Below are 13,001 nucleotides of genomic sequence, written 5' to 3' on the forward strand. Positions count from 1 at the left end.
GTAATGCATAACAATGGCTCCATATACTGAGCCGCTGTGTGTTTGGTGCTTTTGATAAATTTTCCCTCATTTTAGGTTGGAAAAATCCTAAAATGTTGATATTAACATCCTCATTTTTATGGAGGAAGAAATCAAGGCTCAGAGAAGTAACAACACTTGTCCAAGTCACACAACATGGCTAGGATTTGAAGCCAATTCAGTCTGACTCAAAGCCCACATTCTTTCCACCACACCAACCTGCCTGCTGGCTTCATCAGGAAGCGAGTGGTCTCAACATGGCAGCTGGATTACCTGATCTGAGTCTAGCTTCTTCGTTTCCCCCTTTAATGTCTCCATTCCATGGATTGCTAGGTATCTCTTCACTTTGTTGGCATGTTTTTTGCTCTGCAAGAACCCAGGAAAAAGATCAAAGATAGCCAAATGCCATTTCATATCTAACAAGGCACTCAAAAACACTAGATTTTCATTTGATTCATCCTCACAAAAATTTTGAGGAGAGGGTGAGAGAAGAAACCTAGTTTATTGAGTTCCTACTCTGTTTAAAGCACTTTAAATGCTATCAAATCTAATCTACACAGCAATCTATGAGAAAATTATCATCATCTCTGTCGTACTGATAAGGAAACTAAGGCTGAAGATGGTGAGGTTTCTTGCCCAAGATGAGCAGCAGAGCTGTGATTCTAACTCAGTCTATTTAAAGCTGAAGTGCATACTTTCTACTACATTAAGCTGAGAAGGAAGACGTAAGTATAATGATCTTGATTTGGACGGGAGAAATGAGATGCAAAAAATTAAGTCAATCTTCAAGTCACAGTCAACATGCATGGAGGTGATGTCTGGGTGGCTAAGAAGGAAGTGAGGGCTTGGCACGGAGTGTGGAAAGTAAAGTTTTTCTTTTTTTTTGGTGTGTGTGTGTGTGGCGGGGGGAGTAAAGTATTTAAAGGTACAGTGGCATACCTGGTAGTGTGCCAGCTTCTGGGACTCAGAAATTAGCAAGGCGCAGCAAACCTTACACTGAGTATTGGTAAAGAGACACTGGTTCTTCTGGATCATGTGCTCCACTACAGAGAGGAAAATAAAAAAATCTTTGAGTTAAAAACCTGCTTCAACAGTGCCATCTTTGAACCCTCTCAAACACAGGCACTGAGTAACGGAATGCCATACCATCATATCTCGGCAAAGCTTTGTCACTCCTCACCTATGTTTTCATGACGCGTGCTATGTTCTCACATCACTTACCTAATTACTTACTTTACAACTTCGTGTAAGGCAATTTTCTTTACTAATTTTTTTTGAAATATAATTGACATATAACATTGTATTAGTTTCAGGTATACAATATAATGATTTGATATTTGTATATATTACAAAATGGTCACCATGATAGATCTAGTTAACATCTGTCACCATACATAGTTATAAATCTTTTTCTCGTGATGAGAACTTTTCAGATTTACTCTCTTAGCAACTTTCAAATATACAATACAGCATTAACTATAATCACCATGCTATAAATTCTTTTAAAAAGGAATCTTTAAGGGCGCCTGGGTGGCTCAGTTGGTTAAGCGTATGACTCTTGATTATGGTTCGGGTCATGATCCCAGGGTTGTGGGATTAAGCCCTGTGTTAGGGCTCAGTGTGGAGCCTGCTTGGAATTCTCTTTCTCCTTCTCTCTGTGCCTCTCCCCTCCTGTTTTTTTTTTTCTTTCTTTTTTTAAAAAATGAATCTTTAGATTATAAACTTAAACTAGATACCAATAAAAATGAAATAATTCTAGCCAGACACTGGTGACAGGCTTGGAGCTCTCCCTTAAAAGAATAAGAGAGCAGCAACTATGAAGAGAGGTGTTGAGACATGGCAGCACCTGAGACTTCTTCCCAGATAGAATCAGAAAGATTGAAAGACTTGAAAAGGGAATCATTTTTTCATTCTTTGTAAAAAAATTGTAATGATAAATTCTTTATCTTTTTATTATATGTGAACATTTTCTGTGGAATTAAAAATGACGCCACCCCCAAATTTATTCCACTAGAAGATCAACAGCATTTGCTGATTTTACTATTTTATTGTATTTTATTTTTAAAATATTTTATGTAATCTCTACACCCCATGTGGGGCTCAAACTCACAACCCCAACATCAAGTGTTACATACTTGATGCCTACTGAGCCAGCTAGGTGCCCCACATTTTCTGATTTTAAGAATTTACATTGGTATAACTGTACATACAGAATTGGTTAGAAAATTGCATTGGGGTTTAGTTATTAAAAGACTAGAACATTCTTTTTGTATGGAAATAATGTGTTTGTTTATTAGGCAAACATTAAAAATTGGTTTCTTTTGAATAAATCAGAAGATTTGAAAAGAAGTTTTGGAGGATAAGTATCAATTAGAAGATGCTGCTGGATAATCTTTTACCTTCAGGAAAAAAGGTAAATTAATCCTGTTATTATATAGTAAACATAATCTAATACCAGTTAAATGTGTATGGTACAAACCACGGTTAGGATCTTGGGTTCCCCAGGCATGTTGACTTGGGTTCAAATCCTGCAGCTGTTACTTACTGTTACTGCGTGATTTTATAGAAATTGCTTAATCTCCTCCTGTGGTTTTCCTTTGTTTAAAATGGGGATACAGAAGTCCTACCTCACCTGCAGTTTCACTTCCTGTGACTTCAGTTACCCACAGTTAACTGCAGTCTGGAAGCAGATGATCTTCTTTCTTACACATCAATATAGTAGCCTAACGCTGTGTCACAATGCCTACGTCATTCACCTCACTTTATCTCACCATATAGGTATTTTATCATTTCACATTACCACAGGGTAAGTACAGCACAGTAAGATATTTTGAGAGAGAAACAGAGATACCACATTCACATGAATTTTATTACAGTATATATATTTTTATTTTTAATTTTTTTTAACGTTTATTTATTATTGAGAGAGAGACACACACAGAGCATGAGCAGGGGAAGGGCAGAGAGAGGGGGAGACACAGAATCCAAAGCAGGCTCCAAGCTCCGAGCGGTAAGCACAGAGCCCGACACGGGGCTCGAACTCACAAACTGTGAGATCATGACCTGAGCCAAAGTCAGTCGCTCAACCAACTGAGCCACCCAGGCGCCCCACAGTATATCGTTATAATTGTTTTATTTTACTAAGTTATTGTTGTCAATCTCTTATTACTGTGCCTAATTTCTAAATTAAACTTTATCATAGGTATGTATGTATATAGGAAAAAACACAGTGTGTATAGGGTTTGGTACAATCTGTGGTTTTAGGAATTCAGTAGGGGTCTTGGAATATATCCCCCATGAATAAAGGAGACTACTGTACTAGTAACTTGTATCTCATTGAATGTATTCTCCTTGTGGTTTTTCCATACAAAGCAGTGCAATGTCTGGCTTAGTGCATGCTCACTGTGTTATATGTCAAATTCTTTTTCGGGTCCTGTGGTTCTAAGCAAATTAATTATTTTCTATGTTGTACCTGTGAAGGTTTTTTTTTTTTTAAAGATTTTATTTTAAGTAATCTTTATGCCCAACATGGGACTTGAAGCCCAAGATCAAGAGTTGCATGCTCCACCAACTAAGTCAGCTAGATGCTCCAGGATATTTCTTTTTTTTTAATTTTTTAATGTTTATTTATTTTTGAGAGAGAGAGAGAGGAAGAGACAGAATCCGAAGCAGGCTCCAGGCTCTGAACTGTCAGCACAGAGCCTGATGCATGGCTCGAACTCACAAGCTGTGAGATCATGACCTGAGCTGAAGTTGGACACTTAACCGAATGAGCCAGCCAGGAGCCCCTCCAGGGTATTTCTTATTCTATAACTTGATATGTGTTAAATTTTTTCTCACTGTTCTTGATCTGACTTTGAAACACCTAAAATCAGCTAACATATTACACAAGTTCTACACTGTAGGTACTTATGATATTAACCTGTTCTTTTTTTTTAAGTTTATTTTGAGAGAGAGTTAGAGAGAGAGAGAAGAGGGAGAGAGGGAAAGGAAAGGGTGGGAGGGAGAGGGAGGGAGGGAGAGGGAGAGAACGTGAGTGGAGGGGGGGAAGGGGGAGAGAGAGAGAGAAAGAAACCACGAGATCATGACCCTAGCCAAAACCAACAGTCGGATGCTCAACTGACTGAACCACCCAGGCGCCCCCATATTAGCTTGTTTTTAATCACTGGGCCCAGAGAACTAAGCCTTACCTTTGGGGAGAAGTAAAATTTCACCCAAGGCATGAGTTCTATAATGACACCAATAATCTGAGGCAGGGCAGAGTTCAGAAAACCATGAGGGGACAGCAAGCCCATGTTTTATATTTTTCACTCTGGAGCAAAACATGGCCAAAATGCCTTGGAGGGAGATTCTTGGTAGGAAACTTTTAAGGTGACTTTCCCTACTCTACAAGATCTAAAGTTTATCTATGCCAGCCCTTTTGGGCAGAAAGGCTATTGTCTGGCCGTATTTCTGCCCCTTAGAATCTGTTTATTTCCACATTTTTCTCCTATGGTGATTGGTAAATTTTTGTGAAAGACCTTGCCAGGCTCATCTGGGTTCAGAGAAACCAAGGAAAGTGGATCTGTCTACATATCTGGACCAGAGTTAATTAATTAATTAATTTTTAAGTAGGCCCCACACTGGGTGTGGAGCCAAATTTGAGGCTTGAACTAACAACCCTGAGATCAAGACCTAAGCTGGTATCAAGACTCGGATGTTCTGTCCCAGAACTTTTATTTTAAAGGGAGAATGAGAGGCTACTCAGAATGCAAAGCTCAGGGCACCTGGGTGGCTCAATTGGTTTAGTGTCCAACTCTTGATTTTGGCTCAAGTCATGATATCACAGTTCCTGAGATTGAGCCCTATGTGGGCTCTCTGCTGACAGCACAGAGTCTGCTTGGGATTCTCTCTCTCTCTCTCTCTCTCTCTCTCTCTCTCAAAATAAATAAACTTAAAAAAAAAAAAGGGGGTGCCTGGGTGGCTCAGTCGGTTAAGCGGTCGACTTCGGCTCAGGTCATGATCTCGCGGTCAGTGACTTCGAGCCCCGCGTCGGGCTCTGTGCTGACAGCTCAGAGCCTGGAGCCTGTTTCGGATTCTGTGTCTCCCTCTCTCTGACCCTCCCCCGTTCATGCTCTCTCTCTGTCTCAAAAAATAAATAAACGTTAAAAAAAAAAAATTAAAAAAAAAAAAAAAAAAAAAGGATTGCAAAGCCCACAAGGGGGAGATGGTACCCAGGAGTAAGAGTCCAGCCATCCTCTCCAGACCTGGAGATGCTGGATTTCTTTCTCTCTCTTTTTTTTTTTTTTTAATTAAAGGAGATGAAATTCTTTTACTGTTTTAAGTTTCTTTATTTCTTTTTTTAAAATAATTTGTTAATGTTTATTTATTTTCGAGGGAGAAAGAGAGAGGGAGCGGCAGAGAGAGAGGGGACAGAGGATCTGAAGCAGGCTTCGCACCGACAGAAGACAGCCCGATGCGGGGCTCGAACCTACAAACCGCGAGATCATGACCTGATCTGACGCTTAACTGACTGAGCCACCCAGGTGCCCCAATGAAATTCTTTTTCAAAGATATTCAGAATCTGACTTCCAAAGACTAAACAGGGCAGAGACCATGTTGTTTATGACTTTGTATTCCCAGTATCTATCTAGTATGATACCTGACCCATAGCAGGAGCTTGGTAAATAACTACTAAATGAATAAAGAGGCACCTCTCTGGCCTCAGAGTATATCCACACAGTCCACAAATATATATTCAGAATACATCCTATGTGCCAGCACTGGGGCCATATCAACAAAACACAGTACAAAGTAAATAAAAAGCAAAATAGTGACAGAGAGGGAGAAATGCTATGAAAACAAAATCAGTGCTAGAGAATGATGGGGGCAACACAGTCAATGAAGACCATCTTAGGAGACATCAGCCACAAGGAGGTCTGGGGGAAATAGTGTTGCAGCCTGAGACAGTGCCAAATCTCTGAGGCAGGGATGAGTTTGGCATATTCAAAGAAGGGAAAGGAGGTCAATGTGGCATGAGTATGGTGAATGAGACAAAAGTGGTAGGAAATAAAGCTGGAGAGGCAGTGTGAGGCCTACAAGATCATTTTGGATGAATACAAGGCCTCAGAAGCCATGATTTGAACTATGGATTTTGTTTTTAGTGCAAGAAGAGGCAATAAGATCTGGCTTATGTTTTGGAAAGAATACTCTGATCATTGTGTCAGTAGACTGTATGGAGATGGGAATGGAGGTTGGCAATGGAGACAGAGAAAAGTGCATGGATTTCGAATTACGTTCTAGAAGTAGATCTGATACACAATTTCTTTGATTTGATGTGAGAGAATGAAGGAAGGAGTCAAGGGTAACTCTTAGGTTTTGAACTTAAGCAACTAAACTAAGATGAGATGAAAACTGGAGGAAGACAGCCTTGGAGGAGAATTTAAGACTTTTCTTTGGCTATGTTAAACATGAGTGGTCTATCAGATATATGTGTAGAGATATCAAGTAGTCAGTTGAAGATTCAAGTCTGGAGCTCAAGGGAGAGGTCAGAACTGGAGATATAAGTTGAGAATCATCAATATATCAATCATAAATAAGGCTATGGGCTAGAAAAGAATGCCTAGTGTAGATGGAAAAGGAAGGAGGCCCTGGGATAGAGTCTTAGAGCCCTTCAAACCCTGAGAGAGAACTGTCCAGCTAAGCCTTTCCTAAATTCCTGACCCATAAAAACCATGAGAGGTTCACAAGGTTGGAGGAAGCTAAGGTCCATGTTGGGAAAAAAAACTTCATAAATTATCAGAATTCTGAGAAGGTGGCCTGAATGTGCATCTCGGTTGCCCTGATATCCATACATAACACTACTACCTCTCCAAAATTGGTCAGATTTGATATAAGAAATCTGATGCTTAGAAAAATCATTGGAGGCGTGCCTGGGTAGCTCAGTTGGTTAAGTGTCCAACTTCAGGTCATGATCTCACAGTTGGTAGTTCAAGCTTTGCATTGGGCTCTATGCTGACAGCATGGAGTCTACTTGGGATTCTCTCTCTCCTCCTCTTTCTCTGTCCCTCCCCCACTCATGATTTCTCTCTCTCTCTCTCTCTCTCTCTCTCTCTCAAAATAAGTGAACTTAAAAAAAACAACAACAACATTGGACAGGCTGAAGGTACTAGGTTGGGCCTCCACAAATGTCTCTAGGAACAATATATGACTGTTTCAACAGAAGATCTATAGTGTCTGAGGCTTCCATCACATCCTTGCTGGAAGTAAGAAGCTTCCATTGTCAATGACCCTACATCTCAGCCCATAAAGCTGGATAAAGGATGCTGATGTAGGACGATCTCATAATGCAATGACCTTTCTTTCTTTCTTTCTTTCTTTCTTTCTTTCTTTCTTTCTTTCTTTTTTTTTCCCCCCTATTTTAGAGAGAGGGAGAGAGAGCATGAGTGGGGGAGAGGATCAAAGGGAGGGAGGGAGGGAGGGAGGGAGAGAGAGAGAGAATATCTTAACAGACTCCATACTCAGCACAAAGCCTGACATGGGGCTTGATCCCATGATGCTGGGATCACGACCTGAGCCAAAGGGTCAGCCGCCCAACCGACTGAGTCACCCAGGCACCCCTCCATGACCTTTATTGACCATAACAATAGCCAACAGCCATACGAATATGGTCTTCACTGCATTTGTGTCTTCCCTATATTATGATAAGACATGATTGGCAGGATTTAATTTGTATCCATATTGTAGCCAACTATCTAGATGTATGGGGAAGAGACTAAGAGATCTGGCATAGGGCTGATTTTTACAGGGTCAATGAAGTATGGACAGAGACAGCTGGTGTAGAGAAGCAAGATAATTCATAAATTTAAGGAATTTAGGGAAAGTAGTATTTGGGGGAGAAAATGATCGTGACACCTCAATTCAAGTTACAATTGTCTTTGGGTGACTTAATGTGCCTTAAGTTGCCTTAGGATACTAGGGCCAGAATAGCTGGCGTGACTAAACCATCTCCAATATTCCAATTAATGGTGAACACCGCTAATCTATAATGACTTACTATTCCTTTTTTTTTTTTTTAAGTTTATTTATGTACTTTGACAGAGAGCAAGCTAGAGAGGGGTAGAAAGAGGGAGGGAGGGAGGGAGGGAGGGAGGGGGAGGGAGAGAGAGAGAGAGAGAGAGAGAGAGAGAGAGAATCCCAAGCAGGTTCCACACTTCTAGCAAGGAGCTCAATGTGGGGCTCAAACCCACAAACCGTGAGATCGTGACCTGAGTTGAAACACAGAGTCGGACACTTAACCAAATGAGCCACCCAGGTGCCCCATGACTTGCTATTCCTTGGGCCTTAGAATCTCAACTCAGCTCCACAGAAATTCATCAGTTGTCTGAAGTTGGTTCTCAGGGATAGATATAACCTATTTAGAACCCTGCTTCTTATTGCTTATTAGGAGGTAGTGGATTTCTAGGTACAGCTATAGTTAGAAAGCAGTAAACAACAAAAGATCCTAGTAAAAGCAAGCTGGACATAATCTACCAGTGGGTCAGACTGTTTAGGCAGTGTAGTCTAACAGGCAGGGTGGTCTACAAGAATGAATTGGACATTAGCCCCGTTAAGGTTATTTAGCTTCAGCACTTCTATCTATTTTGTGAATCCATACTGTTGATGGTGTGTAAAAACTCAAATTTTATTATCAAAAAAGGCATGAAGAAAACAAATGTAATGGCATTGATGATGTGGTGTTAAAAAGTTTTCTACTTAAAATACGTATAACACAGAGTTGAGCTGAAAGCACAATAAATGAAATGAAAAAAACACTAGAAAAAATCAGTATCAGTTTCTAAGTAGCAGAAGAATCAGTGAACTTGCAGATAGAGCAACAGAAATACTCAAACTGAAGAAAAGAGAAAAAGAAAATTGATAATGAACAGAGCCACAGATACATGTGGGATACATCAAGCATACCAAACAAATACATACCAAACATATATATGGGGAGTCTCAGAAGAAGAGAAAGGAATAGGAAAAAACCCCACATGTTTGAAGAAACAATGTCTGAAAACTTCCCATATTTGATCAAAGAAAAACATTAATCCATACAGCTAAAAGCCTCAAGATACTCAAAATATGATAAATACCAAGAGATCTACACCTAGATACATCATAGTCAAGCTACTGGAAGATAGAAACTCTTTAAAGCAGCAAGAGAAAGATGACTCATCCTGTACAGTGGAATAATTTGATTAATGACTTACTTCTTATCTGTAACAATGAAAGCCAGAGAGCAGTGGAATAACATATTCAAAGTAGTGAGAAAGATCAACACTGTCAACTAATAATTCCATGTCCAGTAAAACTATCCTTCAAACAGTATGCTAAGTGACAGAAGCCAGTCACAAAAGGCCACATATTATACAATTCAATTTACATGAAACATCCAGAATAAGCAAATCTATAGAAACAGAAAGGAGATAAACAATTGTCAGAGGTGACTGCTAATGGGTGTAGGGTTTCTTTCCGGGGTGATGAAAATGTTCTAAAATTAGATAGTGGTGATGGTTGTACAATTCTGTGAATATACTAAAAACCACTAAATTATATATTTTACAAAGGTGCATTTTATGGTGTATGAATTATGTATCAATAAAGATGTTATTTTAAAAAATATATACTTTGGGGCGCCTGGGTGGCTCAGTTGGCTGAGCGTCCGACTTTGGCTCAGGTCATGATCTCGCGGTTTGTGAGTTTGAGTCTGGCGTCGGGGTCTGTGCTGACAGCTCAGAGCCCGGAGCCTGCTTCAGATTCTGTGTCTCCCTATCTCTCTGCCCCTCCCCTGCTCACACTCTGTCTCCCCCCCTCTCTCAAAAATAAATAAACATTAAAAAAATTTTTTTTAATAATAAAAAAAATATATATATATGTACTTTAAGACTGAAAACACAATAAAGACATTCCCAGATAAAGACTGAGAGAATTCATTGTTAGCAGGTTTGCCTTGCAAGAAATACTAAAGAAAGCCCTGCTAGCTGAAAGGAAGTGGTACTAAGTGGTAATGAATCCAGAGGAAGAAAAAAGAACACCAGAAATGGTAAATATGTATGCTAATATAAAAGACATTATAAATATTTTTTTAATATTTTTAAAATCTTTAAATAAAATCAATAAAAAATTTTTTTAATCTTTATTTACTTTTAAGAAAGAGAGAGACAGAGTATAGGGGAAGGGTAGAGGCAGAGACAGAGGGAGACACAGAATCTGAAGCAGGCTCCAGGCTCTGGCTGTCAGCACAGAGTCCAACACGGCGCTTGAACTCACGAAACGCGAGTTCATGACCTGAGCTGAAGTTGGATGCTTAACTGACTGAGCCATCCAGACGCCCACCCCAAAAAATTTTTTAATGTTTTTTTGAAAGAGAGAGAGAGAGACAGAGTGTGAGTAGGGGAGGGGCAGATAAAGAGGGAGACACAGAATCCAAAGCAGGCTCCAGGCTCTGAGCTGTCAGCACAGAGCCAGATGAGGCACTCAAATCCACAAACTGTGAGATCATGACCTGAGCTGAAGTCGGAGGGTTAACTGACTGAGCCACCCAGGTGCCCCACAAATATACTTTTTTTAATAACTTCACTTCTTTAGAAGAGATGTTGTATAAATCAATAATTATGACACTGAATAATTAGGTTGTTTTTTTTTTTTCAACGTTTATTTATTTTTGGGACAGAGAGAGACAGAGCATGAACGGGGGAGGAGCAGAGAGAGAGGGAGACACAGAATCGGAAACAGGCTCCAGGCTCTGAGCCATCAGCCCAGAGCCTGACGCGGGGGCTCGAACTCACGGACCTCGAGATCGTGACCTGGCTGAAGTCGGACGCTTAACGGACTGCGCCACCCAGGCGCCCCACTGAATAAATAGGTTTATAACATATATCAATGTAACAAATATGACAATAATAGTACAAAGGAGGGTGAGGGATGGAGCACTATTAGAGGAATGTTTTTATACATTTTATCAGATTTAAGTTAGTATTAATTTGAAGTAGACTGTGATGAGTTAAGATGCATCATATAGTCCCTCGAGCACTAAGAAAATACAATTAAAAAATAAAAATTAAAAAAAAAAAAAGGGCACCTGGGTGTCTTGGTTGAGAGTCTGACTTCAGCTTAGGTCACAATCTCACGGTTCATGGATTTGAGCCCCACATTGGGCTCTGCTATCAGCACAAAGCCTGCTTCAGATCCTGTCTCCTTCTCACTCTGCCCCTTCTCTGCTTGTGCTCTCTTTCTCAAAAATAAATACATTAAAAAAAAAAAGTATAAAAAATTGACAGAGGAAGTAAAATGGTCCACTAAAAAATACTAACCACAAAGGAAGTCAGTAAAGGAGAAAAGGAAGAACAAAATGAAAAGGAGATAAATAGCAAAATAGAAAATGTAAATCTAGCCATTATCAATAATTAAATTAAATGCAAACAGTCTAAACAGCCCACTCAAAAGCCAGAGACTGTCAAAGGATAAAAAGCAAGATCTATACAATGGGATTCTATTAGCAACAAAACATAATGAAGCACATAATGAATGCACGGTACAACGTGGCTGAACCTCAAAAACATGCTGAGAGAAGCCAAATGCATTCATATTGCATGATTTTATTTATATGAAATGTTCAGAAAAGGCAAATTTTAGAGACAGTGGTAGCCCAGGGCAGGAGGTAAGAGTGGAGATTTAATGTAAAGAAGCAGAAAGGAACTAACTGGAGTGACGGAAATATTCTAAAACAGAATTGTGGCTACACAACTCTATACTTTTAGCAAAAAATCATTGCATTGTACAGTTAGAATGGGTGAATTTTATGGTATATAAATTATAACTCAATAAAAGTGCTAAGAGAAAAACAAAACAAAAACCAAGATGAGTAGAACCTGGTGTTACAGGTATCTATCTAGACCTCATATAAATACTGGAAAGCGAGGACAGTAGGGAAATGAACTGGGTCCTAAGTGACATTGTACATTCATACACACATAACCAATTCACTTTTTAGAGCACAGCTGCTGTGTTCTCTGCTTCAAGGTCCAGCAGATGCCTTCCCTGTCCCTCAAGGACAAAGGTCACTTCCTCTTTGTGCACGACCAATTCTTACACATTCCTCTTTACTGCACCCATTACATTATACTGAAACTGTTTTGGTGTCTGCTTCCTGGACTAGACTATAAACCCCTCCCAGGGGGAAGGACAGTATCTTCCTCATCTCTGTAGCTCTGATGCCCAGCCAGTCCTAGGAACTGAGCATACATCAATGATTGTCAAATTAGTGAAAGGAAAATTGGGGTGCGTTTGGGGGGATTTGTACCAAACAAGTTTGAAATTATGAGGGAGACAGAAGGCCCATATTAATTTAGTAGGAGTCAGACTAGACTAGTTTTCAAACTGGAGAAGTACATACAAGGGTATAGGTCTATGTACCACAGACCCCAAATTTAAACATATCTTCTTTGGATGTGGTCAAAAAGTCCATTTTATCCCAGGACAATCAGTTCACAAGCAACATATTAAACTTTCCATGATTAGTCTGCTCAGCAAACAAACAAACCTTCTGATTTCCGAGCAGATTACTTGACAGGATTAGCACAGAAGGCCAGACGGTTCTTGTACTTCTGGACTGGAGTTAAGCAGCTAGTGGTAAGGACCATGAAGGGAGTCACGCAACCAGGTCAGGCCAGCCCTTTCCATCCTCCTCTATCTCCATCTTACCCAGTGCCAGGTCAAATGTAGAGCAAGCTGGAAGCTTCAGCCCAGAAGTGCCCCCCAGTGTACCCTGTTCTTCACAACTTCGGGACAAGCCTAGGATACAAAGAAGTTGGACCCAAAGTATACCCTGGCCAGTTTTTCAGGCTCCTGGCCCCCATCGCATAAAAAGGACCCAGGTAGTAGAGACTCCACAAATAGAAACAGGGGTAAACCAGGTTCAGTCACCAAGGCCAGGAAGAACATGGGGTAAGAAGGCCTTCTGG

General features: G+C 40.1%; 1 protein-coding gene across 7 annotated transcripts in view; it reads right to left on the reverse strand.

Moving 5' to 3' along the window:
• ZNF346 (zinc finger protein 346) overlaps positions 1–13,001 on the reverse strand; it is a 30,134-nt gene that overhangs the window by 16,407 nt on the left and 726 nt on the right. For 4 of the 7 annotated variants that reach the window (XR_007152051.1, XM_047857971.1, XM_047857960.1 and 1 more), the window contains exons 2-3: positions 958–1,061; positions 292–384 (exon numbers count right to left, since the gene is read on the reverse strand). The exons of 2 other annotated variants lie outside the window; for them this stretch is intronic. Coding sequence is in view for 4 of the 5 variants with exons in the window: in XM_047857971.1 (XP_047713927.1) it covers positions 292–384; positions 958–1,061 (197 nt within the window). In the remaining variant the exon portion in view is untranslated. Of the gene's footprint in view, positions 1–291; positions 385–957; positions 1,062–12,580; positions 12,832–13,001 lie in introns of all 7 variants that reach the window. One more of the 7 variants, XM_047857996.1, reaches the window with a different exon arrangement.

Source organism: Prionailurus viverrinus, chromosome A1 (genome assembly GCF_022837055.1).
Source record: "Prionailurus viverrinus isolate Anna chromosome A1, UM_Priviv_1.0, whole genome shotgun sequence".
Lineage (NCBI taxonomy): Eukaryota > Metazoa > Chordata > Mammalia > Carnivora > Felidae > Prionailurus > Prionailurus viverrinus.